The sequence below is a fragment of the Vidua macroura genome, chromosome 1 (genome assembly GCF_024509145.1).
Source record: "Vidua macroura isolate BioBank_ID:100142 chromosome 1, ASM2450914v1, whole genome shotgun sequence".
In the NCBI taxonomy this organism is placed as follows: Eukaryota; Metazoa; Chordata; class Aves; order Passeriformes; family Viduidae; genus Vidua; species Vidua macroura.
Window position 1 is genome coordinate 43,548,260 of NC_071571.1, and position 25,622 is coordinate 43,573,881.

The 25,622-nt window shown below is 38.3% G+C and overlaps 1 protein-coding gene across 4 annotated transcripts in view; it reads left to right on the forward strand.

The window, feature by feature from the left end:
* Positions 1 to 25,622, forward strand: part of DNAJC13 (DnaJ heat shock protein family (Hsp40) member C13) — a 58,284-nt gene that overhangs the window by 26,595 nt on the left and 6,067 nt on the right. For all 4 annotated transcript variants that reach the window (XR_008439983.1, XR_008439986.1, XM_053994451.1 and 1 more), the window contains 33 exons: positions 40 to 122; positions 1,254 to 1,407; positions 3,470 to 3,573; positions 3,652 to 3,811; positions 4,739 to 4,801; positions 5,145 to 5,246; positions 5,396 to 5,500; positions 5,886 to 6,088; positions 6,531 to 6,615; positions 7,096 to 7,250; positions 8,176 to 8,221; positions 8,395 to 8,549; positions 9,149 to 9,350; positions 10,010 to 10,125; positions 10,965 to 11,043; positions 11,624 to 11,759; positions 12,881 to 13,065; positions 14,482 to 14,556; positions 14,761 to 14,880; positions 16,140 to 16,319; positions 16,662 to 16,829; positions 17,485 to 17,598; positions 17,956 to 18,072; positions 18,607 to 18,784; positions 19,871 to 19,962; positions 20,318 to 20,417; positions 21,294 to 21,368; positions 21,532 to 21,644; positions 22,069 to 22,238; positions 22,611 to 22,653; positions 23,579 to 23,752; positions 24,704 to 24,883; positions 25,134 to 25,274. Coding sequence is in view for 2 of the 4 variants with exons in the window: in XM_053994451.1 (XP_053850426.1) it covers positions 40 to 122; positions 1,254 to 1,407; positions 3,470 to 3,573; positions 3,652 to 3,811; positions 4,739 to 4,801; positions 5,145 to 5,246; positions 5,396 to 5,500; positions 5,886 to 6,088; positions 6,531 to 6,615; positions 7,096 to 7,250; positions 8,176 to 8,221; positions 8,395 to 8,549; positions 9,149 to 9,350; positions 10,010 to 10,125; positions 10,965 to 11,043; positions 11,624 to 11,759; positions 12,881 to 13,065; positions 14,482 to 14,556; positions 14,761 to 14,880; positions 16,140 to 16,319; positions 16,662 to 16,829; positions 17,485 to 17,598; positions 17,956 to 18,072; positions 18,607 to 18,784; positions 19,871 to 19,962; positions 20,318 to 20,417; positions 21,294 to 21,368; positions 21,532 to 21,644; positions 22,069 to 22,238; positions 22,611 to 22,653; positions 23,579 to 23,752; positions 24,704 to 24,883; positions 25,134 to 25,274 (4,173 nt within the window). In the remaining 2 variants the exon portion in view is untranslated. The remainder of the gene's footprint in view (positions 1 to 39; positions 123 to 1,253; positions 1,408 to 3,469; positions 3,574 to 3,651; positions 3,812 to 4,738; positions 4,802 to 5,144; positions 5,247 to 5,395; positions 5,501 to 5,885; positions 6,089 to 6,530; positions 6,616 to 7,095; positions 7,251 to 8,175; positions 8,222 to 8,394; positions 8,550 to 9,148; positions 9,351 to 10,009; positions 10,126 to 10,964; positions 11,044 to 11,623; positions 11,760 to 12,880; positions 13,066 to 14,481; positions 14,557 to 14,760; positions 14,881 to 16,139; positions 16,320 to 16,661; positions 16,830 to 17,484; positions 17,599 to 17,955; positions 18,073 to 18,606; positions 18,785 to 19,870; positions 19,963 to 20,317; positions 20,418 to 21,293; positions 21,369 to 21,531; positions 21,645 to 22,068; positions 22,239 to 22,610; positions 22,654 to 23,578; positions 23,753 to 24,703; positions 24,884 to 25,133; positions 25,275 to 25,622) is intronic.

Consider the following 25,622-nt stretch of genomic DNA (forward strand, 5'->3'; position numbering starts at 1 on the left):
TCTGCCTCTACTGACTTATTAAATTTGGTTCTTTTGCAGAACATTATTCAAAAACCAGTGATATTAAGGAAACGACGCCAAAGGATAAAAATAGAAGCAAACTGGGATCTCTTCTATTACAGGTGAAAATACTAAAGTTAATATGGTGGTCTCAGATACAAGTTTTTATCTGGCTGGATATTTTTGCTAATATCTTCTGAGTTTCTGTGACTTTCAATTTCTGCCTGCCTTGAAACAGTACAAGTGTTTTGTAACAGCTACTTACTAAAAACCCCCTAAGCTATACTTAAGGATTTCACTTGTGTTTTGGCAAAGGAGGAGTTTAGAAAGCTTCTGAAATATCGTCAAACTACATAATTTTTTTCCCTTTAACCAAAAGGAAGAGTAAATAACAAACTGCAGGTGCAAATCTGCATAGTATTGAAGGCCAAGTGAAGTAGCACTGGAAAGTATTGTAGTTTGATGGTACCTGTAAGCTACTCAAGATGTTGTAACTTGAATTGGAACATGAGCTTAAAACACTGCAAGAGAAGGCACATGGATACTGGATTTCAAATAGTGCTATAGGTCCTAAATGCAACTTGCTTACCTATGAGTTCTTAAAGTTGTCAAAGTTTACACGGGAGGGGCTTCCATCTAAAAAAGATACATCACTTTGGCTAGAGCCATTGTGTTAGACTGATAAAGCTTGGCTTGGCTAACAAACTATGAAAGCAAGCTTGGGGAAATTCCATAACCTTGACTTGATGTTTCTAAAAGTCAAATACAGTTTAATAAAGGAAGATTCATGTGCTCCTAAACCTTTGGTATTAAAGTCCATTCTCAGTGTCCACTGACTATTTTGTGACATTTAAGACATCAACTTCTATTTTACTCTATAAGCTACTCTCTTATGTTGTTTTTGGTTTAAAACACAGCTGGTACGTGCATGTCTGCTGCTGTGGATTGTTTTACCTGTAGCCCTTACTGGCTTACAGTGAATCACTTGCACATCTCCTGATCATCAAATGAGATAGCAAACTGAGCCCTAAGGGATGACAGAGGCATGCTTTAGTCGCGGCTGGCCTCCATGGCTATCAAAACAGTATACTAAGTGAACAACTGTAGTTACTGTAGCAAACTGGAGACCACTGCTCTCTGCCTTCTAATTAAGGTCCTTTAATGCTAATGATCTCCCCTAGCTTGCCAGCTGAATCTTGTCTGCTTTTCAGATAATGTTTTGAGGGGTTTAAACTATGTAACTTCTTTCTTAGATTTGTTCAGGATCATGCTAGATCAAACTTGATTTGGAACTTCAAAACACGGGAAGAACTGAGAGATACTCTTGAGTCTGAGATGAGAGCATTTAATATTGACAGAGAACTTGGTAGTGCTAATGTTATCTCATGGAACCACCAGGAGTTTGAGGTAAATGACCTACCATAGGACAAACTGCATCTGTAAAATATGTCTACTTGAAATGTCACTTCTCTCTCATTCTACGAGTGAATCTTGTGTTGATGATCTCTGACTGCAAGCTAGAATTTTTTTGGGGTTATGGAATCAACTGCTAAGGCTTGAATCAGTGAACAGGTACTACTGTCCAGTGTCACTGGGCAAAACAGCCTCTTCTACCTAACAAATGATGCAGTAGAGATGAAACATTTATCAGAACCATGGTGTATTCTTGCATTAAGACAAGAGTTGGTCCTTACACTGTTGTTTATTGTCTTTATTTCCTTCATGTTTCAGTAATCCTGTGTCTCTTAAATACTGGCTTGCCAAATCATGAGTAGGTTGTGGGGCTAAAAGATGCTGCATTATAAATTATAGATGAAGGTCACTGTCATCCCATTCTAGGAACAGCAGTACCCAAAGCAAAAAAAACAAACTTGGATGCTTCTGTAAGGCAATCAGTATCGTCCTGATTGGCTTTCTCAAAACATCTTGCAAGGTGTTTTCAAGTAATGTACTAATAAACACTTCTTGTACTGTTCTCTTATCTCCAGTATTGTTGTGGTTCCACACAACAATGTGGTTTTAATTAATGTGTAACGCTTAAGCAAAGCAAGGCCGCCCTTGAATTCAACTGCAAGATATTCCTCAGATATTCCCATTGCCATCCTTGTTAGAGTATGGCTTTCTAGTGACATTTGAGCTGAGAACTCCTAGTGAAATGAGAACAAACTTGGTTTGGGGAATTTCTCAGCTGGCTACTCTGCAAATGAGGAAGAACTGCAAGCTAATGTGTTATGAGAGAGCAATTTTATGTATGCAATTTATCCCGATCGCACAACTACAGGTTGCTTCTTACATTGATGCAGTAAATAGCTAAGACTGGATTTAGATTGATATTTCTTGCACTGACATTTGTCTTCCAAAGCTTCCTTCAGGTATAGGTCAGGCACAGGACTTGTGGGTGTCACAGTGTCTGCTATCCCAACTTTTTAGCACTGCAAACTAGGACAGAATCAGAAGTACAGGTTTGAAACTTAGTAATACAGACTTCCCCCATGTACTCTACACTCCTGTGTGGCTTTATGCTGCTGGAATGTAGCAGTAGCCTTCTTGCAGCTACATCCCAGGACACTTTGGAACTAGATTGAACAGCTGCTGTCTCACAGATTTGCTTTTAAATAGTAATGAATATATTATTGGACTATGCTGTAAATATTTGAACTAGATAGTGCTGACAAATGCTCTTCTATCAACTGTGGGACCTGTCACTTTGCCAAGGGGGATGGTGGCTTGAGACTCCTCTGAAAGCATACTAGTTAGTGGGATATCTTTGTATGATATGCTGTGATCAAATCTGTAGATAACTTTGTGGCCTCATGACAATAATCTGCAAACTATAGATAAGAAAAACCACTATAGAGTGGCTTTTGTTGTATGTTAGAGGTATCTCTCATTGAAGTGCTTCCAAATGCTTGCTACCACTGAACATTGAGGCATTTGTTAAATTTAATGTAGTTGCTCTGAAGTTAATGATGGTTTTTATTGCGCAATTTTACTTCAGCTTCTTGTTTTGTGAACTGATGCCTCTAGGCTTTTATTATCCAGCACAATAGCAAGTACAACTAGTAATTAGGTCATGCTTGTGTTTTGTACTTGCAGTAACATTAAGTGAAATACCTTGCATTGGAATAAGTACTTATTTAACTTGAGTCACTGAATCCATCATGTGTTATCCAAGTTTAGTTAATAAAACCAGCTGGTATTAGAAACAAGTTGGTTAGAGGCTGGAAGTGGAGATTTCAGTATGATGAGAAGCTTCGTTTATTCAGGGGGATAGCAATAGCCAGTGTTTTTATTTTGTAGGTATATGTTTCTTTAACAGAAAACTTGCAGATTTCAGTTTTCCTACAGCTTAGGAGAGGTTGCTGACCTTGAGTTTTTAGATGCAATCGAGCTCAGTATTGTTATGCAAGCAAAAATGTACAGAGGGAGAAACAATATATATTGTTAAGTAAGGTGTTCTGTGTTACAGGTAAAATATGAGTGCCTTTCTGAGGAAATAAAAATAGGGGATTATTATCTAAGATTGCTGCTGGAAGAAGATGAAACTGAAGAGAGTGGAGCAATCAAAAGATCGTGAGACATTATTAAAACCTTATCTCATTCCTAAGGTCCGTGTTTGTTTTCTTTTCTAATATATCATTTCTTTTTTAGGTATGAATTCTTCAATGAACTCTACCATCGCTTCTTGCTTACCCCAAAAGTGAATATGAAATGCTTATGTCTGCAAGCATTGGCCATTGTTTATGGAAGGTGTCATGAAGAAATAGGACCGTTTTCTGATACTAAGTACATTGTTGGAATGTTAGAAAGGGTAAGAATTATTTTAAATTACTGGATATAGTAGTGAACATACTGCTAGTCCAACGTACATTTATATCCTTCAAGTTACTGTGAAACTCAGGTTTTGGGTTTACACATTGTGAATACTTTTTTCCATGCTGTCAACAGCTGTTCTTAGTATCTCCCTTTGTTTCAGTTTAATTAAAGTTTAACCAAAAAAACCTGCTGATCATAGAGATATTTCAAACTAGTCTCTTTAAGGCCAACAAAAGGCAGATATAACTTTAGCTTGCCTTTGAAAAATGCAGAAGCTCTATAAGAGGAAAATCTTGTTCTATATCACATTATTTCAATGTACTGACTTAGAGTCGTAGCCCCAGACCTAATGAAATGATAGCTTTAGAGGAGCACATGTGGTGATTTAGATTTGTATTATTAGCTGCTTTGCCTATTAAGTGTCTGTTACGTCTGACAACTGATTCAGCTTGCAAAAATAAATTTCCATGCAGTCTGAAGTAGGAGTTCTTTCCTTGCATCAGCATGGGTTTTGGCTGTTGCAAGTGAAACTGAACCAGGATAGTCCCTTGTTATTTTGCCTTCAGCCTTGATAATCTCGCCAGGGATGAAATATCAAAGACCCTCTCTGTCTGCTGGCTAAAAGCATTCTCTTTTTCTCTTGTGCTTGTTTTAACTGGTTCACTGATAGAACAGTGGATTTATCATAATAGTGGGTTTGATCCAGGGCAACAACAGTGTTGGAGGGCAGCAAGGCATGTGCTCCTCAGTGGCAGAAAACTACCATTATTAGCTGTGCATGAAACTTAACACTTAATAGTTAGTAGTTTTTCTGGGCATGAAGAAACAATATGGGGCTTTGCAGCTGCAACTATGTTGACTTTTGAAGGGAACTTCTAGTATGTACTATGAAATACTAAGTTGTTCTTTTCTGCTGCGACAGTGCACTGACAGGCTTGAGCGGGACAGATTGATCCTGTTCCTCAACAAGCTGATCCTCAATAAGGTAAGGTGGATATGTACACTTAACAGCAATTTATCATTCTGTTGACTGTATAAAATAGTCTGAAGTAGTCTTTCAGGGTTAACTTGAACAAAAATTCAAGTATTGAGGAAGTATTAGAGCAATGTTTGATACAGCTTTCTGGAATGTGATAGCTGTTATTTACTGGTGAGAAAGCTGAAGGAAATGTGTAGATACTGGGGTGATTGCACCAAATCCAGTCACTTTAGAGAATGATTTGACTTTTTTTGTGATCACTTCTTACTTGAATAAAACTGTGCAATGCTTAATTGCAGCAATGTTTATCTAGAAAATGCTTTTGGTAACTCAGTTCATTTGTTAACAGAGAAATGTGAAGGACCTTATGGATTCAAATGGTATCAGAATCCTTGTAGATCTTCTTACTCTGGCACATCTTCACACGAGCAGAGCTACAGTCCCTTTACAGGTACACGGCTTTTGTTTCTTACTACTCATGTGTTGCTCTGTGAAAGGGACAATTCTTAAAAAAAAAATCAATGTATTTTCACATTTCCTGTAGAAATGTGATATTTGCACTGTGAAGCTAAAGCTGTTCTTGTAAACATCAACTTTCAGAGCAACGTGATTGAGGCAGCACCTGATGCAAAGAGGGAGAGTGAGAAAGAATGGTACTTTGGCAATGCTGACAAAGAAAGGAGTGGTCCTTACAGCTTTCAAGAGGTACCTGTCAGCTTCAAACTCACAACTTGACAAATGATTTCTGTCCTGGTGACTGAGTGTGAGAGGGACCCTAAACAATGCTAAAGAATGTTCTCCAGCTAACTCTTTAAATAAGGATTAAAGCTAGATAAGAGACTTGATGTAGTGCCAAGAACTACAGCCTTTTTGGTAAGACTGCCTACCCCTCCATGCCTCAGTTAGTTTCAATATAATCAACGCCTTATTCTTCGTGTTTCTATGACAGAGTTATAAACACATTGAAACTTCATGCAACTATAATAGTCTGCAATATAGCAGTTAAAAGCTTGTCATGAGCATGAGTGTTTAGGAGCAAAGGTGGCTCTAAATGCTGAATAAACTAAATTAATCTCTAATCTTGCAATAGATGCAGGATCTATGGAACAATGGGAAGGTGACTTCAAAAACTCGTTGCTGGGCTCAGGGTATGGATGGCTGGCGACCCTTACAGGTCATCCCTCAGCTGAAGTGGTGCTTGCTTGCCAGTGGCCAGCCTGTTTTGAATGAGACTGACCTTGCAACACTTGTCCTCAACATGCTCATCACCATGTGTGGATATTTTCCCAGCAGGTAAACAGTGATTTTCAGCAGAAGGGGTTAACTTTATCTGGCAGATGCATGAATGAATAAATTCCATCTTAAAGCTTTTCTTAGAAAGTAGTACATTAAAGAACTCTATTAAAGAACCTTTTACATGGTAGTAATTAATTCTGTGGGCAAATAGAGAGTTTGTAAATGAGACAATACTAATATTGTGAAAGGGACTGCAAGAATGAATGCACAAGCTATGTGCATTTCTAATGCCATAAACAGGCTCTTGTTTAACTTAAACAAAACTGCTTTAACGCAGGACACTAAACCACACTTACCAAGTCTAACAACAAACTTTGAAGTTTACAAAAAAGACAAAGAATATGGCTTCAATAGTCTAATACTTATGCTTAATAAAATTGTTTGTTCTTGAAAGAGAAAAGGCACGTCTGCTTACTGCTGTACTACTTGATTTTTTTAGGGATCAAGATAATGCTATTATAAGACCTCTGCCTAGAGTGAAAAGGCTGTTGTCAGATAGTACTTGCCTTCCTCATATCACTCAGGTAAGTAACTCTTCAAAAATGTACCTGAATGAGTGAAAGTTTCACTTACTCTACCATTTTCCTCATGTGAATACTTTAGATGGGGTAAATGCATCAAAGAGCAATTGTAACATTGTGCAGATCTCTGACCAAGGAGTTGTTCATTTCACAGGGTATTGTTGACAATTTCATGCTTTTCAGCCAATATCTTCTAAAGAAATATTTCCATCCTTGGAGAAACTGAAAAGCCACCTGGACATGGTCTTTATCAGCCAGGTCTAGATCCCACTTTTAACAGGGGGATTTGACAAGATGATCTCCAGAGGTCCCTTTCAACTTTAAATGTTTTTTGATTTACACTCGTTGTTTTTAAGCTGAAGTATTCTTTAACTGTAATACCTGTAAATTTCTGGGTTGTCCCAATAATTAGTTAAAACTTCAATTTTGATTAGATAACTTGCACTGCTTGCAGCTAATATAAATGCTTGTGTTTGATTTCAGCTATTACTGACTTTTGATCCTATCCTGGTGGAAAAAGTTGCTGTATTGCTCTCTCATGTCATGCAAGACAACCCTCAGTTACCTCGTTTTTATCTGAGTGGAGTATTCTTCTTCATCATGATGTACACAGGTTCCAATGTACTTCCTATTGCAAGGTGAGGAAAAAGAACAGCCAAAAGTACCTCTTGGCCAGTCACGTGCAGGACTGCTGCTCTACATCTCTACATGCTCTGGGGAGTGTGGCTTGGTAGAACCAACATGAAATTCTTCTTGTAGAAGAATTGCCTCCGCATGATCTAGTCAGTCACTAAAAAGTGAATTTCTTATCCTTACAGAGAAGGAATGAGAACGTCTGATGATACAGTTCTAACAGTACAACTGGGCATGCCTTACTGTAGAATAAGCCATTTACAAGCACTAAAAAGCAGTAACACAGGCTACATATATGCTGATACAGTAGCTTTTGATAGTAGGCAGCTGTTGAAGGGGTTTAAAAAAATCTAATAGCCTCTTTCAATATTGAAGCCTAAAACAGTTAAATCAGTCTGTGCTGCCTGGTAATGCACTGCATATGAAGGTGGCTACTGGTGTTCTTGTCAGTACTTCTAAATGCAATAGTTCATAAAAAGCTATCCTACAATTCCAGTTAAGTCTCTGGTACAGTGAAATGCATTGGGCAATGATTGCATGCTTCCATGATGACTCTGGTGTAATAGCTCTGTCAGCACTTAGTCTAAAATCATCCTATTTCATCCCTGCAGTGATGATCTAACAGCACAGAGGTTGTCTGTGTCTCTATCAGCATCTTTTTTTGTGTGGGTAGAAAACCAGCTTTCAGAAGTAAGACTTTCAAACTGAAATGATGAACATAAGGCAACATTTATAACATGGGAGTACTTAGCTTGGTGGCATTCCCAACCATTTAATTAACTCAGTACATAAATTTATGCAACTGTTGCAGTTACTCTTTTATCTCAAAGTAAATGTGTAATACCGGCCAGCTGAACTATGTTGGTCTGCTGCTATTCAAGGGTACCTAAGTATCAAACAAAAAGAAAATAACTGCTGTTTCTCTTCTAGGTTTTTGAAATACACACATACAAAACAAGCTTTCAAGTCTGAAGAAGTGAGTAGATTGCAACAGTAACTACCTCTGTTTCCAAATAGTTTTGCAGACTACCTGTAGATGTTTTAACTAGAATTTAGCTACTATAAGGGAAAAGGGGGAGAGTTTTTAGGTCTCAAATTAGTTAGCAAAACAGAATTACCTTTGATATAACCATGTGATCTCTTTTGTAGACAAAAAGTCAAGATATAGTTCAAAGAAGTATACTTGGACATATTCTTCCTGAAGCAATGGTGTGTTATTTAGAAAACTATGAACCAGAAAAATTTTCTGAGATATTCCTTGGAGAATTTGACACTCCAGAAGCAATTTGGAGCAATGAAATGAGGTAACTGTTTTCTGTCAGAGGGAAAAATAAATCTGAACTACGGGTTATCTTGAAGAGGTGTTTGACATTCTTAAAGCTGAAAATACCTAGATTCCATGGCTTCCTCTTGTTTGCCTTCTGTAAGGGCAATGTCTTGCATTGCACTCTGCTTCAACCAAAAATAATCAGGGCAGGGGAGAGCAGAATTGGCAGTGGGAAGGGGAATATTTCTCTGAATATCTTGAGTAAGTTACTTTTGTGAATGGAGACTTGACTATGTAAGTGAATAGCTTAATACTTACTCATTTATATGTACTTTATTACCAGCACCTATCTCTGTGATATACCTCTAATATTCCAATACATATTGGGCTCTTCCAGAAAGTAAAGAGATGTTGAGAAAAGGAAAATATTGTTTTTAATTTATTTTAATACACTAATTTTCATGGTGTTTAAATAGCTCTCTAATAGAATAGGACAGAGTCCTATTCTAAATCCCTACTGAAATGTGAGAAACTTTTAAGGAAAACCTTTTCAGAAGAAATCATTGAACACGTTTGACAGTGAGTGAGGATTGAGGCCTGCTGGACAAGTGCTAAACTAAACTTTGTACCTTTTAGGCGTCTAATGATCGAGAAGATTGCTGCTCATCTTGCTGACTTCACTCCTCGTCTTCAAAGCAATACAAGAGCCCTCTACCAATACTGTCCCATCCCTGTTATCAACTATCCCCAACTGGAAAATGAGCTGTTCTGTAACATTTATTACCTCAAGCATCTTTGTGATACACTCAGATTTCCAGACTGGCCAATTAAAGATCCAGTAAGTAAGAAGTACTTTAGGATTCATTTAGTTCTTGATCTTCCAGTCCTAAATGTTAATGAAAAGTCCTAAAATAGTAACAAAGTCAAGTGCTAGGTTTGTTGCAGGTAACTCCTTTATCATAAATTTTGGACCACAAGTAAATACATTAAACCCTACTTTATCTTGAAGCAGCTTAGTGTTCTTTCCACATAGCAACCCCCATAAGTGTATCCTTCTTGCAGTGACTACTTAAATAGCAAAATCAAGCATCCAAGAAACTTCAGAGAGTGTTTCAGTGAATCTTTTTGTGGAGGTGGGGAGAGGGAATGGAAATAATGACTTTGGGCTTCTTATTTGTCCATGCTGCAAAAGAAACCAAGCTAACATGTCAGTACATTAACTGAAGAGATGTTTTTGGTTCAAGTCTATGGACTAGATCTGTCTAAGCAGCTTTATTTATTCATGCAGCTTTTCAGTTTTTATAGTATCATGATTTGAGCTGTGTCTTATTTAAGTGATTCTCCATCTTCTAATTTAACTCTTACATAGTCATTTTAATATCAAGGTGCTTTTATCTTGAATAAAATACAGGATTCATTAGTAAAACAGCATTTTATTAAAAATTATGTATACTAGTGTCAGCATAAATGAAACACTAATAAATTGTAATTCTTGAGGTTAAACTGTTGAAAGATACCCTAGAAGCTTGGAAGAAGGAGGTGGAGAAGAAGCCACCTACCATGTCAATAGATGATGCTTATGAAGTTCTTAACCTACCCAGAGGACAAGGACAGTAAGTTGTCTTCGGGCTTTGAAGTTGTATAAATACTTTTATATAAAACTCCATGCACTGAACAAGCTGAAGTTTCTTATCTTGGTACTTGGAACAAGTTAGTGGTACCAGCTCAGTCACGTGTAGCACCTGCTTCTTTCACAGTGGAGGATTGCTTTGCTAAAAAGAAACAAAGCTTGGAAGTACAATTCCAACGTTTAAGAAAACAATTGTTAAAGTGTTTAGATAAGCTGAAAATGGGGAAAAGAATGCTCTGAGCTTTGCTCTTTTAAAGGACAATCTTTAACCATAGTGAGCAAAGAATATAACAGAACTTGAATATGTTCACAGGAGCTTTTTTCTGTAATCATCCTTCTCCCTCCCCTATATTGCCTTTTTTCTTGGGGATCATACCCTTAGAATTTTTTGCATCCTGTCTTGCCACTAGTTTCTGACTTCAGGTCTCTAGAAGTGAACCGGCAGCAGTTAGTGTTTGTCCTTCAAGAAGAGTGCACTTACTGCAAATGATGAAATACTAACTTTCAACACTTGTAGCTCATTTGGATACTTCATTTAAAATATTGAGGGACTTTGAGCACCTTCTGGTTAGTATATTAGGTACAAGAGGTATTAAAGTACTTTCAGTCTTTAAAATGTCTTCCTATTGTGACCACACGATTACCCCCCATTCAGTGTAAGATGATGAAGCAGGGTTTTAAAAAGGAAATAGGAGAGCTTTGTAGTTTTCACTCAATTGCAGTTACTGTTAGTAGTGTTGTCAGAACCCCAGTCTGGTTTTGTTGTGGTTGTTTTAGGTTTTTTGTTATTAAGTGTAATTGATGGAACTCATTTTATTGCAGAAATGATGAAAGTAAGATCAGGAAAGCTTATTTCAGGCTGGCTCAAAAATATCACCCAGACAAGAATCCAGAAGGCAGGGTATGTACAGCACAAATTTATGGTGTTAATAAAATGGGGACATATTCAGCTATTACGTATATTAAGAATTTTGAAATGCACACTTAAATTGTCTTTCTTCCTTTTAAAAGCTATGCCCTAGGTGAATGATAAAATACAGATTAATGTTACAGATTAATATTAATAATTTAACTAATAGCTTCCAAGGGTTGAGGGTTTCTACAGTAAACTGGTGTAATCAGATCAGACTCACATCTCAGAAATGATCTTGTTTAGAGAGTTACATAGGACCTAAACAAGCTATTTGTTCCCTTTCAGAGACTGACTGCATCCTTTGCCCATTCTCACAATCCAGCTGTACTCACTGCTTTTGTCATAGTGTGATTGACTTTAAGTCTCTTGCCTAGGGAAGCATTCAGGAGACAAAAGAAAACTAATCTATGAACCAGTGTTTGCAGTATTTCCTGAAGTGCAGTGAGGTAGCAAAGCTAGTGCTGTTGCTAGTTACCTGAAATGCTTTACTTTACTTGCACTTAAACTGATGCTTCAGTAATTTAGAATGTTCTTAACAACACTTATGGCTGTTTCTCCTTATTGGCAGGATATGTTTGAAAAAGTTAATAAAGCATATGAGTTTCTATGCACAAAGTCTGCCAAGGTGATAGATGGGCCAGATCCAGAAAACATAATTTTGATCTTGAAAACTCAAAGCATCCTCTTCAACAGGCATAAGGAAGGTAAGCATGGTGCCTCAGTGTTTTATCTTAGTTTATTAGTGGTCATTTCAGTCAGTTTTAATCTCCTCTCTTCTTTAGTCTGTGCTCTGTTGATCTGGTTTCTGACTTGCCACAGCATTATAGGGCTTCAAAACAGGACTTTTTCTTCCATGAAATAAATTAATCTGCAGTAAAACTTAATTCAAAACAGCATGAATAGCTCTTTGAAGTGCTCTGCTCCAATACTAATCAATTTGAATCTTCCTCTGTACGGAGAATTCCAATTATCTATGCAGAAAAATCCTTGCTAGTACTCAGTCACCCAGGTGCTGGTTATACATGAGATTACATAATCTAGCTATTAACAATGAGCCATCCTTGCAGGAATTCTGGCCAGTGTTAGAGTCCTTGGGTGAGTGTGCTGTGACACAACCTATCTCATTGCTCAATTGGGAAAGAGGAATAGCTAGAGCACCCTAACACTTGGCTCCAGGTACGGTCCCAGGCTGGTAGCTGCTGCCATGTCCAAGTCCTGCAGAGCCAACAGTGTTTTGCTGTTTAAGTTTTACATTATAATGGTAAACTAAGAGCCTCATGTGCAGTCATAGTCCTGTCAGTTATGTGGAGCTAGGGACAGCATTGGTATAGACTTAAATGTGTTGGCTTGCAGTTGGCTCCATATGAAAAATGAGATTATGTTTTAGCACTGCTGAATTCTAAAGGAATGAAAAATGCAATTTAAAACTTAAAATTGTTGTGTCAAATTGAACAAGGTCCTTATAGGTTTATTGTTAATCAGTCCTGGCCTAAGATACAGACCAAACTATACTTGAGTTTCTCTGGAGAGAGACAAGCATCGTTGGGAAGGCTTTAAGCTTGGGGGCTTACTGAGCTAGAGATAAGCCTTTTTGATCTTAAATGAGTTCTTCCTGTGAAGCTCTCTTAGCTTCTAGCATGAGCATTTCTATGTAATGAGGAGTTAGATTGTGTGGACTGCTGAGTTTTGTCCCAGATTCCCCAGGTAATTGGCTTCCTTTCCTAGTCCTTATATATCTGATATATCTTCCACCAATAATTTTGTGGCAGCTTAAATTGCTTAGACTGTGCATATACATAAACTTGGACTTTTTTTCCTCTTTCAGATTTGAAACCTTACAAGTATGCAGGCTATCCTATGCTGATAAAGACCATTACCATTGAAACATCAGATGACCTTTTGTTTTCCAAAGAATCTCCACTGTTGCCTGCTGCTACAGAACTTGCTTTTCATACTGTCAATTGTTCAGCATTAAACGCAGAAGAACTGAGGAGAGAAAGTGGAATTGAGGTAAATGTAAAGAAATGTGTTGAAATGCATGCTTTTAGTCTAACTTTTCCATAGCCAGAAATCTTAGATCCTCAGTGCCTGGGAAATCAGATGTAATTGAGAATCACTTTTAGTCCTGAGACAACTGTTATTCTTAACATCTCAGATATTCTGGATGCAGTAGGAGAAACATCTTGCAGAGTATACCCTTTTCTGGACCTAGGCTTGTCTATTGAGCTGTGGATAAACCAGCCACATATGAAGTTTCTCTACTCCTTTACAGAGCTGCTGCATTTTTTATGTGAAAGAATAGATAAATGTGAACAAGTCACTTGAGCAGAAGGCCTTTTCATTGTATATATTACAATATTAGAACCATATAAATTGGAAAAGATGTTGAAGATCATTGAGTCCAACTGTTAATCCCAACACTGACAAGTCCCACTAAATCATGTCCTCATGACTTCTTAAATACCTTCAGGAATGGCAACTCAGCCACTTTCCTTGTCAGCCTGTTCCAGTGCTTGACCACTCTTTCAGAGAAGAAATTTCATCTAATATCCAATCTAAACCTTCCCTGGCACAAGATGAAGCCATTTCCTCTTGTTTCTTGGGAAAAGATACCAATCTTCACCTTGCTACAGCCTCCTTCCAGGTGCTAGTAGAGAGTGATAAGGTTTCTCCTTAGCCTTCTTTTCTCACGGCTAAACAACCCCTGCTGCCTCAGCTGCTCCTTATCAGATTTGTACTCCAGACCATTCCCCAGCTCTGTTGCCCTTCTCCAGCCCCTCAATGTCTTTCTTGTAGAGTGGGGCCCAAAAATGAAGAGAGAATTCAAGGTGCAGCCTCACTAGTGCTGAGTACAGGGAGACAGTCACTGCTGTGGTCCCGCTGGCCAAACTGTTGCTAATCCAGGCCAGGATGCCATTGGCCTTCTTGGCCACCTGGGCACACCCTGGCTCATATTCAGTGGCTATTGAGCAACACCCCCAGGTTCTTTTCTGCCAGGCAGCTTTCCAGCCACTCTGCCCCCAGCCTGTAGTACTACTGCATGGAATTCTTGTGACCCAAGTGCCAGACCCAGCACTTCATCTTGTTGAACCTCACACAGCTGGCCTTAGTCCATTGGTCCAGCCTATCCAGATCCCTTTGTAGAGCCTTCCTGCCCTCCGGGAGATCCACACAACTTAGTGTCGTCTGCACGCTGACTAAGGTGTTAGCTCACATGTGAGAAGACTGTTAGCTCTTAAAGAATCAAAGGTTGTTATTAGCACTTGCAAGGAATTTTGCCCTACAAACCATTTATGCAAACAGCCAATTTTTGTCAAATGTTTCCCTTCAGCCATAGAAAATTACTTTACCAGCTAGTGTTTTGGTTTTACTGGCTTTTACCTCTTTTTGCTGTGACTGAATTTGTACATCATTCAATCCTCACAGGTATTGCAAGAAGCATTTAATCGTTGCGTAGCAGTCTTGACTCGTTCTAGCAAGCCAGATGATATGTCTGTACAGGTGAGTTTAAAGCAGCAGCTTTAACTGAGTATATGGTCTTCTCAGAAGACTACATGGTGTATGTATATGTGTAATATGATAATAAACACAAAAGTGTGTGTATAGATAATAAAAATATTGATCTAGTATTGTACATATAAAAAATACAATTGTAAATATGCATTCTTCCTCCTCTTAGAACCAACAAATTATTGTGTTTTGTAGGTATGTGGATACATTAGTAAGTGTTATAGTGTAGCAGCCCAGTTTGAGGAATGCAGAGAGAAGATTACAGAAATGCCTAACATAATTAAGGACCTCTGTAGACTACTGTATTACGGCAAGGTGAGTGCTCCTTTCGTTTGTCCAAATGGGTGTTTAATTGTTAAATGTTTAGGGGAATATTATGGGTTTTGGGCAGATAAATCAGTCATAGAATCATAGAATGGTTTGTGTTGGAAGAGACCTTAAGTTCATCTAATTCCAAGCCCCCTGCCATGGACAGGGATACCTTTCACTAGACCAGGTTGCCTAGACCTACATCCAACCTGGCCTTGAACACTGCCAGGGATGGGGCATCCACAGTTTATCTGGGTAACTTGTTTCAGTGCCTCACCATCCTCACAGTAAAGAATACTTCCTAATATCTGATCTAAACCTGCTCTCTCTCAAGGTTTTTCCCCTTGTCCTGTCACTCCATACAATTGTGGATAGTCCTTCTCCCTCTTTTGTGCAGGCTCTCTTCAGGTACTTGAGGGCTCAGTTAGATCACCTTAAAGCCTTCTCTTTTCTAGGCTGAACAAACCCAATTCTCTCAGCCTTCCCTCACAGTTGCAGTGCCTGGTCAAACCCTTCTGTAAGAACCCAGCAAATCATGAGATACAGAACTCAACTGCCTTGTTTAAACACTTGTATTTGAATCCATTTAAACTGTAGATTTAAACTGCAGCCACTCTAAAGATTCAGCTACTTTTGGCTTTTAACTGACACATCACAACTGACACAAGGCCGCTTGGCTTACTGTACTAAGTTAGCAGATAGAAGTACTACAACTAGGCCTTGCATAAGCAGATAGACTCTAAAGTCAGCATAAACTCTGAAGTTTTCTTGCCATTTAGCTCTTTTGAGCTTGCCTCATGTTATAAAAATGCTGCATTTTGTCTGAATTAAGAAAGGAAAGCTTGTCTTTAATTTTTCATGTGGTGTGTGTGAAAACATGAGACTAAAACCAGATTCTAGTAATTGACTGTATATGCTTGTGTGTTCTGTAGTCCCTGCAGGACACATGTATTGCCATAAAAAACTTACCTGGTAATCTCTGCCGCAGTTTTGAGTTGCTTTTCCAGCAGTTCATCAATGCTTCTTTCTAATAATATGAAATAACTATTCAATACTCTTCCCTTTGAAAGATGCTGATTAATTAGCCATATTGTTGGTTACCAATACTACAGCTGCAGAAATTATCTCTACTTAATTTTTATCTCTGGGTTGTGTAGATAGTACTGCAGAATTAGCAAGTTTTGGGTTTTAAATCTTCGGTATGGAAACCAGTTGGCATTCTTTGGTTACAGGCATTAAGGCAAGCTTCTTTTTTCTCCCCCCAGACCATACCACGAGTAGCTGCTTTAGGAGTAGAGTGTGTTAGCTCCTTTGCCTTAGATTACTGGCTACAAACGCATTTGTTCCAAGCTGGAGTTCTATGGTACTTACTGGGTTACCTCTTCAACTATGACTATACACTGGAGGAGAGCGGGATTCAGAAAAGCGAAGATTCAAACCACCAGGTAATGTTGCCGAGGTGATGTCAACAATCAGTGGCTGTTGTTTGCCATCTCTTACTAGGAGACCAAATGTATTCAAATATTTGTTAGAATCATTGAATAGCATGAAGAGTAACATTAACAGAGAGTTTTGGAAGGGGATTTTTGTATAGTGGTGAATGCTCTTTGAGTTTGTTGGGGGTTTTTTGTTTTTTTAAAGCATTCAACTGTTAAAGCTGCCAAAGCCCGCGATTTCTAATGAACTTCATGCAAGACACTTTTAATCTATATCAAACAGTATAAAAGTAAATTTTTGCTATCAGAAGAAAGCTCTGTGTTTTCTCAAACTGTCTTTATATTTTTCAGGAGGTAGCAAATAGCCTTGCTAAGCTCAGTCTCCTGGCCCTGAGTCGCCTTGGAGGGTATCTTTCTGATGAACAAGCTACCCCTGAAAACCCAGTGATCAGGAAAAGCTTGGCTGGAATGTTGACACCCTATATTGCAAGAAAACTTGCTGTGGTCAGTCCTACTGAGGTGAGCATCTGTTGGCCAAAACATTCTCTAGTGATTTATAAAAGAAGTAGCTGGTCACTTCTAAAACACTGAACTCTCTTAGACCAACTTTATAGTGAGAACAGCAGTGTGATTTGTTTTATTTTTTTTTTTTTGCAGTTGAGGTAGCTGCAGGGAAAAGAGACTGGTTCAGCCTCAAACACTATGGACAGGAACAGCTTTATAGACTAATATTTGCAAAACAAATACAGGAACAAAAAAGTGGAGTTAATTTCTCAAGGCTTAAGGACATAATGATGATAGAGAGCAAAGGTTAAACTTAACTCTTTAGAAGTGGTGCCAGGGAAGTAATCTGTAAAGAGATATTGCAGGTAGTTGTTGCTCACTGTCAAAAATGGATGGAGAATCTGAAGTAAGTGTATCTCAGAGCAGAGCAAAGAGAAAACTAAAATTTAGATTGTACTTTACCACATGTACTTTACCACATAACTTCCACATACTGTTTTTTCCTGTATGTTTTTCCTATATGGGAAGTTTCCTACTTTAAATTTGCTTGTGTAATTAGTCTAGCTGTTAATGAGATTGGATTTACTGATACCATGAAACATGCTGATTACCGTGCATAACAATCCAAAACTGTTGTAAATGTGTACATTGTGTAAATTCATTTTCTTAGACTCTGAAGATGCTTAACAGTAACACAGAGAACCCCTACTTGATCTGGAACAATGGGACACGAGCTGAATTACTTGAGTTTTTGGAATCTCAGCAGGAAAGCATGATTAAGAGAGTAAGATAATCTTTATTTTAAATCCCAGTACTATTTTTTTAAAAAACTGTTTTGTGTTTTCCTATATCCTCTTGGGATGCAATTGTATGGTTAATGCAAGTATCCATTGTTGTCTACCTCAAAGTCACTTTCTTCATTCTGTAGTTTTTAAAAGAAAACAAAAATACTAAGATTTTGCTTGTTCATTTCATTGTTTCATTTGTTCATTTCACACTGTAATGTTTCAGTCTGAGCCTGACTTACTGAAGCATTAAGTTTTCTGTCCAAGTATTGCCTATTTCATGATCAGAATATAGCTTTACACTTTCTACAAGATTATTTTTTTGTCTGAGCTTGTATGCTTATCTCTGCTTAAAGGGTGATTGTGACAAGAGCTACGGATCTGACTTTGTCTTCAGTGACCATGCAAAAGAACTTATTGTGGGAGAGATTTTTGTTAGAGTCTACAATGAGGTCCCTACCTTCCAACTAGAGGTGAGATGTAGCTAAAAATTTTCCAGTTAAAACTAGTGTTTGGAATGCTGCTTCTTCCTGTTTATCTATCTGTGAGTGCAAACAGAATGGATGAAATACAAAATATTATGGAAAATTCCTTCAAGATTCTCATGTTATGAGAAAGCTCTTTACTGGAGCAGAATAAATTAAAAGACCAAGTCTGTCATAAGATGTGCTCTTCAGATGTCTTAATGACTTCTCTTTACAAGCTTGTGATGCAGGCACTTGGGTTGATTCAGTAATTCCAGGAGGTGGTGGTTCTGCCTATTGGCTTTACAGTTAATCTCTATGTAGGGGCAAACGAACACCTGTTGGAGTAGTGGCAGCTTTTAAGTGTATGTTTAGATAGAAATAGGGTTTAATGTGATCCAGCAGTTATAGTGATCATAGAGAAGACCTGCCTGTCTGGAAGAAAGGAATATGCGAAATGTAGAAGTTATTTGGATACAGTTTCTTCTACTGTGGGTACTGTTGCGTCACACAGCTAAAAATGCTGTCATCTCTACTTCAAAGCTTCCTAAAGCATTTGCTGCAAGCCTCTTGGATTACGTAGGCTCACAAGCACAGTACCTTCATACGCTCATGGCAATAACTCAGACCGGGAAAGTGGAGTCCAATCAACATGGAGATCGCTTACGGAGAGTTGAAATGGCCCTGGAGGCTCTGAGAAATGTCATAAAACACAACCCAGGTAGGCTTAAAACTGAACCTGCCCAGTATACTCTTCTGTGGACAGCCTTAAAAACTCTGAACCTCTGTAGTCTGTATCTTCCAGTGAGAAAGAAGCTTTTTTTGCTTGCTGACAGACTTTAACATTGTTGGTAAGCCATATAAGCTTGCTGGTTTTTTTTTTTTTTTTTTTTTTTTACCTGGAGAACACTGTCAGTAAATGTAGCAAAATTTTGGGTTAAATTCGAGCCTTATCTGTTTTCATGTCTGAATCATTAGGTTTTAAATGTAATTCAATCCTGCTGTTGCTAGGAAGATTTAAACCTCTTGAAAGAAACTTTCTGTAATCCTTCAAGGAATCTTCAACTGATTTTTAAACTTCCTTGCATCAAAAAAATCCTCCTTGAACTGAGTACTTTGGGCTAGCAAACACCTAAATAGCACCTGTGTTAGGGCTGTAGTAAAGCAAGAGGAGAAGATGCTCTTGAGAGTGGGCAGCAAAGTTTAATGAGCAGACATCAATGTACAGACTGGAAAATCCTGAGACAAATTATTAGGATGTTTTCCTACTATATTATATGCTACTTCTAAAAGCAAACCATATTACTATTGTGGCATCTAGTAATAGCTGGTTAGGATGTTCTCTGTGTTTGCAATTATAAACCTGAAGGCAGCTGCTCCTGCTGGAGATAGCAACCCTGCTCTGAGCTGGGACATTCTGAAAGGGCAAGTGTATTTGAAAACAATAGGTTTTGATAGCCAATGATAAATAAAATTACGGAATTTGTTTAGTGGTTTTGTAAGAACGCAAGTGACTAGGTATCCAAGAACTACATTGGTTACTTTCCTTGGAGTGGGGAGTTACCCTCTGTTTTTGAAATATTGTTGACCTGAAATTTTGTGGAAGCTAGATTAATAGAGAGGAGTTAATATTTTTCTGACTCTGTAGCAGGTGCTGTCCTGTATGATCTATTAAAACTTCTGTGGCAGACTACATACAGCTGTGCAGTCTTTGACACCTTTCTATATAGTGAAATATGGGCATGGGAATTGGCCTTCAGTGAATGCTTTGGTTAGCATGGAGAGTAACTTATCTGGTCTCTTGCAGGTTCTGAGTGTGAATGCATAGGGCACTTTAAGTTGATATTCTCCCTTCTGCGTGTTCATGGAGCTGGCCTGGTGCAGCAGTTGGCTCTGGAGGTAAAAAAACCTACCAACCAAAAAACAAACCAACCCCCACAAACTCCCAACCTCCCTATCTGGATGCTTTACATAATCACCATAAACAAATCTGATTGTGTAGCTGTTAGAGTAGCATCTAAAAAATACTAAGATAGGGGTTCCAAGGTGTCAGTTCCTCCTCGGAGGAACATGTGTCATGCCTGTGTCTTTGCATCCTTCTTGCCTGAAGAGACAAAATAATTTGGTGGCAGGAATAAATGTTGTAAATACCAGTTCTGGTGGCCAACGAATTGGCTGACTTCATACACTAGGTTTTCTGAAAAGTGTCTGAATAGCTGAAGTATAATCAAGTGCTGTTTCTGATCTTTTGCAGGTAGTGAACATAGTAACAAGTAATCAAGAATGTGTTAACAACATTGCTGAGGCAATGGTCCTTGCTAACTTACTGGCACTCCTGCATTCCTTACCTTCAAGTAGGTACCATAGGATTCTCTATCTTGCAAGGCAAAGGGTTTCCAACTCAGGAATTTATAAGAATGCAGCTGGCTGAAATTACCTCTGAGTTTTAGGTTACAATGGTCTTGTTAGCTTTATAGGACAGAGAGCTGGATTATGAGGAGAAGCTACTGTAAGAACACCTATATATTGGAACAAAGCTTTCCTCAGGCTTCCCAGCTGTTGCTGTGCTCCATTCCAGCTGCTCAGCTATTAATGAGAGCAGTAAAGACAGTATTGCAATACATCCTCAGTGAAGCATGGTGTTCCTATGCCCAGTCATAATAACATTCTTCAGCTATCAGTTATTCCTCTGCTAGATAAGAAAAGCAGAGCTACCAAACATTTTTTAAAAGAAGATGACAGGAAGCAGGAATAGAAATAGATAGTTTTTAAACAAATGGAAAATTTAGACCATCTCTGTCATCACACAGGCCCTATGATATGCTGCTATGTCACTTCTGTCTACTGATTTAAACATTAGTGACTATCATATCCAAAGCTAACAAGGATGGTTTACAAAAATGTTGTGTGTGACCAGTTTTTTGTCTTAAATGTGTGACCTGAAACATAGGAAATGCAGGTGCTCTGATTACTTCTGAATTGTGTAGTGTTCCACTGACAAATTATTCCTGGGAATTTAGCTAATTAGCATCTAATTAAGAAGTTATGCTGTATTAGAATGTGTTATTGATTTGACATTCCTTAACAAATGTAGTGTAGGCAGAAATCCCTAAGTTTGTAATTGAAACTTTATTGCAGTTTTGAACAGTTTTCTGTTAATATCAGTTACATTTATCTTCTCTTATTCATTCTCTGTGACACAAAGTTCTTAATGCTCTTCATTTTGACAGGTCGGCAGCTTGTCCTTGAAACTTTATATGCTCTGACATCTAGCACAAAAATAATTAAAGAGGCCATGGCAAAAGGTACAGTACTATACTGCAAGCAAATGTTTCTGCAAGAATGGGTTTAAAGTGAATAGAATGGCCATGCTTCCCTTTAAAATAATCAGTGTGGAATTAGAGAATTTCTATTACTTGTGACCAGAAAAATATATTAAATTGAATGCTCCCTATCTCTTTGTTACAGGTGCTTTAATCTACTTACTAGATATGTTTTGCAACTCAACTCATCCACAGGTCCGAGCCCAAACAGCAGAGCTTTTTGCTAAAATGACTGCAGATAAACTGGTGGGTCCAAAGGTAAGAAGCTTAACAGCTCATGTTAGAACTCTTTCTTGATATTACCCGCATTTCTCTAAAGGTGAGCAAAAAATCCTATTCTGTATCTGAAATACTCATGTAAGGAGCAATCAGGCTTTTTCAAATTAACTTTACTTTTAATCTGTGAGCAGACTTCTAGAAGCTTTTGTATGTACAGTAACTTGTATAAGCAGTTTGGTTTCTGTTTGTAATGGCTTTAACATTAGACACCTAGATTTCAGTGTCACTGGCTATTGCTATTTAAAATGATGGCAATGTTTTATTTTGTGGTGTGGTCTAGCTCTTGACCGTTCTAGCATTAAAGACAGTTGGACATTGTGGAGTTTTCTATTTCTGTCAGTTTGTCCTGTCAGTTAGTTTGTCATATGATATACTAAGTGTCATTTATGTTCATCCCTTCTAGGTTAGAATCATACTAATGAAATTTTTACCTGGAGTCTTCATGGATGCCATGAGAGACAACCCTGAAGCTGCTGTTCATATCTTTGAAGGAACCCATGAAAATCCAGAATTAATTTGGAATGACAGCTCCAGAGAGAGAGTATCAACAACAGTTCGAGAAATGATGCTTGAGTATGTGGAAACCTTCTGACTCAGTTATCTTTAACTGAGACCCTCTCTTAGTGGCAGTAAGCCAGAGTAGATGTAGAAGAACTGTGAGACAGAGCTCTGCCTGTGAAAAGTTGAATTCCTGCAAGCCAGACTTCAGTGAAATAAACTTGTTCACTGTTTGTGTACTGTACCAGTAAGTCAGTAATACAGGTGCAGTTTGTGCACAGTCCAGTTATTTGCTCGCTGCTGTAGGATTTGAAGGGATACAGTTGGGGGTAGAATGGAGCTTAGAAACTGGAGCTGCTTCACAGGTGATGGGGGGAGACTAAGATGTCAAGTAGAGAAGACAACTGCTTCTTTTACTGCTCATTAAAACTTACTTTCTTTTTAAAGGCACTTTAAACTTCAGAGGGACAACCCTGACACTAACTGGAAGGTAAAAGTATACTGTTTCTGCTTTGAGTGTGTCCAGGGAGGCTGTGAACCACATGATAATAGATGCTTGTATTGGGCTCTAACAGGCTTTTCTCTTAAAGTACTAACAGGAATTCACTGCTGTACTGTAAACATAACTGTTCGTAACTGAAAACACAAGTGGTTTAATGTTGAACCGATACTATTGTTACTGCTTGCAGCTTGAAATTAGACACTTCTGGATAAAACCACTGTCAGCATACTCTGAATATTCTGATAGTTCAGGTCATTCTAAAACTCGCCAAAAGTCAGCAACAAAGGAGAATACTGGCTTGCTGGAAAAGGGCTTGTCACTACACAGCCATAGTAAACTTGCTCTTGGTAAATGTGAAGTAACTTTAGTAAGTCACTGGGTCTCAAAAAATATTTGAGTTCTTAAGCCATTCCCTCACATCAGGCCCATCAGTGAGGTGTTTCAGTATGTAGTGATTCCCAGTATCTGTGAAAAGCCAGACATGCAGACATGACTTCTTTCTAGCGGTCCCCTAGTTCAACATTAAACCAGTTTCTAAACACATCTTTATGTCTATTTTGATCCAGATGAAAACTGGAAACTTACCTAGACTGATGGCGAGAAACCTTTCCCTGAAGTGTGCAAGGAAGGAAAGGGCTGTTGTACCATCAGCCTTATTGCTGGTGCTTCTCTTCAACTAGGGTTTGCCACTGTTGCAGCTGTAGGTTCAGTTATTTGTGTTCTTTGAAAGAAAAGTTCACTGTAGTGGTACTGCCTGCACTGCACTATTCTTTCTACTGTCACTTCTTACTTCATGTTCAAGATGAAGGGTTTATTGGTCAGAGAATACAGTTACTGACCCTGACCACTTGGAGAAACAGTTTTAGATTTCTCAAACACCATTGTCAATAACTTCTACTTTACAATTCAACAGCTGCCTGAAGACTTTGCTGTGGTGTATGGTGAGGCAGAAGGTGAACTTTCAGTGGGGGGAGTCTTCCTCAGGATTTTTATTGCCCAGCCGGCCTGGGTTTTACGGAAACCAAGAGAATTTCTCATTGCACTGTTGGAAAAGTTTACTGAACTACTGGAGAAAAATAACCCCCATGTAAGATGATTTTTTTTCTGGTTCTATGTTTTGAATCTGTTTAGCATTCTTAAGTTTTTAGTCTTTTAGTTTCTGATTAACTTAGATTCTCACCCTTTCTTCCCATCATAAATGGGGTTTTCTGTCTGCTTTCTGACTCTCTGTAAAAGTGTGTTGATATGTTTGGGCAACTTCTGAGCAGGAGTCAAGGTTTTTAAAGTCCCTGAAGCCATAGAATTAGCTTCAGTTAAGTCTTAGAGACTTATTTTGTCGTAGAGATGAGGCTTAACAAATGAAGTGTCTTTTAATTATTCCATGACTGACCAACCTAAAAAAATGGCACTTGTTCTACACCACCTAAAAATTTTCGGCTCTTGGGACTTCTGTTGTCCTTCTGCAACACTAGCTTCTCACTCTAGTATAAATTACGTGACTTTAACTAAGGTGACAGCCTTCTGTAATGTTACAGTTGAAAAATTAGTTTTTAGACAGTGTTCAGACAGATTCTGTATTAGACTTGCAGGATGGAAACAAACGAGCATGTTGAATAAAATAATCGTCTTTGTTACAAAGATGTGATAGCAGTTTGTAGAGGCATGCAGAATACACAAGGTGTGACAAATGCTTCTGCACAGACTGCAGAATCCTTTAGGAATTCAGGTGATCAGCCAAACATCCATGTTATCAATGCTTCCACCAAGCAACTTAGCCAGATTTTGCATTCTCAATATGCTGGAAATAGTGCTTAGGAATTCCCGTGTGATCTGTCTTTGTGGATCTAGTGAATGTTTGCCGATATTGGAGCTGATAATCGCGTTATTAACTTGTTGTTTTAACAGTTTGAGAGCAAAATGATGTAAAAGCATTCGGGGAAAAAATCTATAATGGAAAGCAAGTGAGAAATGTTGTTGTTATGATGATACATAAGGCTTTATTGAGTTACACTTTCTATTGATTTTCAATTTTCTGCAGGGGGAAACTTTAGAAACCATTACCACAGCAACTGTGTGCCTGTTCAGTGCCCAGCCTCAGCTAGCTGATCAAGTTCCTCCTCTTGGTCATCTTCACAAGATAATCCAGGCTATGAATCACAAGAACAATGCCATTCCTAAAAGTGCCATTCGTGTCATGCACATATTGTCAGACAATGAGGTACTGAATCATTTAAGTGCTTGAGGGGAGAAAAGCATAGCTGGAGTTACTTGTATTGTTTAGTAGTGTTCCTAAAAGGCCATTATTCTAACTATAAATACTGTGTAGCAAGTGAGCAGGGACCTATAGCTAATTAATGGAGAATTGCTAGATTAAACACTGAGAAATGTATGGTGTTGGCTGACCATATCTGCAATAACCATTAATCTTGGCATAAAATAAAGTCCTCAGGATGTTTATCTCTCTACAGCTTTGTGTTAGAGCAATGGCATCACTGGAGACCATTGGCCCTCTCATGAATGGAATGAAAAAGAGATCAGATGTAGTTGGGATAGCCTGTGAAACACTGAATCGAATGTTTCAGAAGGAACAAACTGACTTAGTAGCCCAAGTAAGTAGTACATTCTCAGACTGTAAAAATTGTTCAACTGTAAACTGTTCAACTTAAATGGCATCTGGGAAGCCTCCTGGACACTTAACTAATGTGCTTTTCTTGTTGGAAAAGTTCTTTATCTAAAATGCAGACCTGTTCAAGAATGTTACCTGAGTATTGAAGCTTAATGCACAGGGTAATGTTGTGTCCACTGAGAAGGTGTAGTGGAATGCCAACTAATTCAAGTGAGTTTACACCTAGATAGAGCAGAATTGCTGGACAGTATCTTTGCTTTCTCTTGTTTGTGTTCATACAGCTTAGGAAAAATGGGCTCATTTTGGCATTTGTAGTAATAGCTGTTGGCAC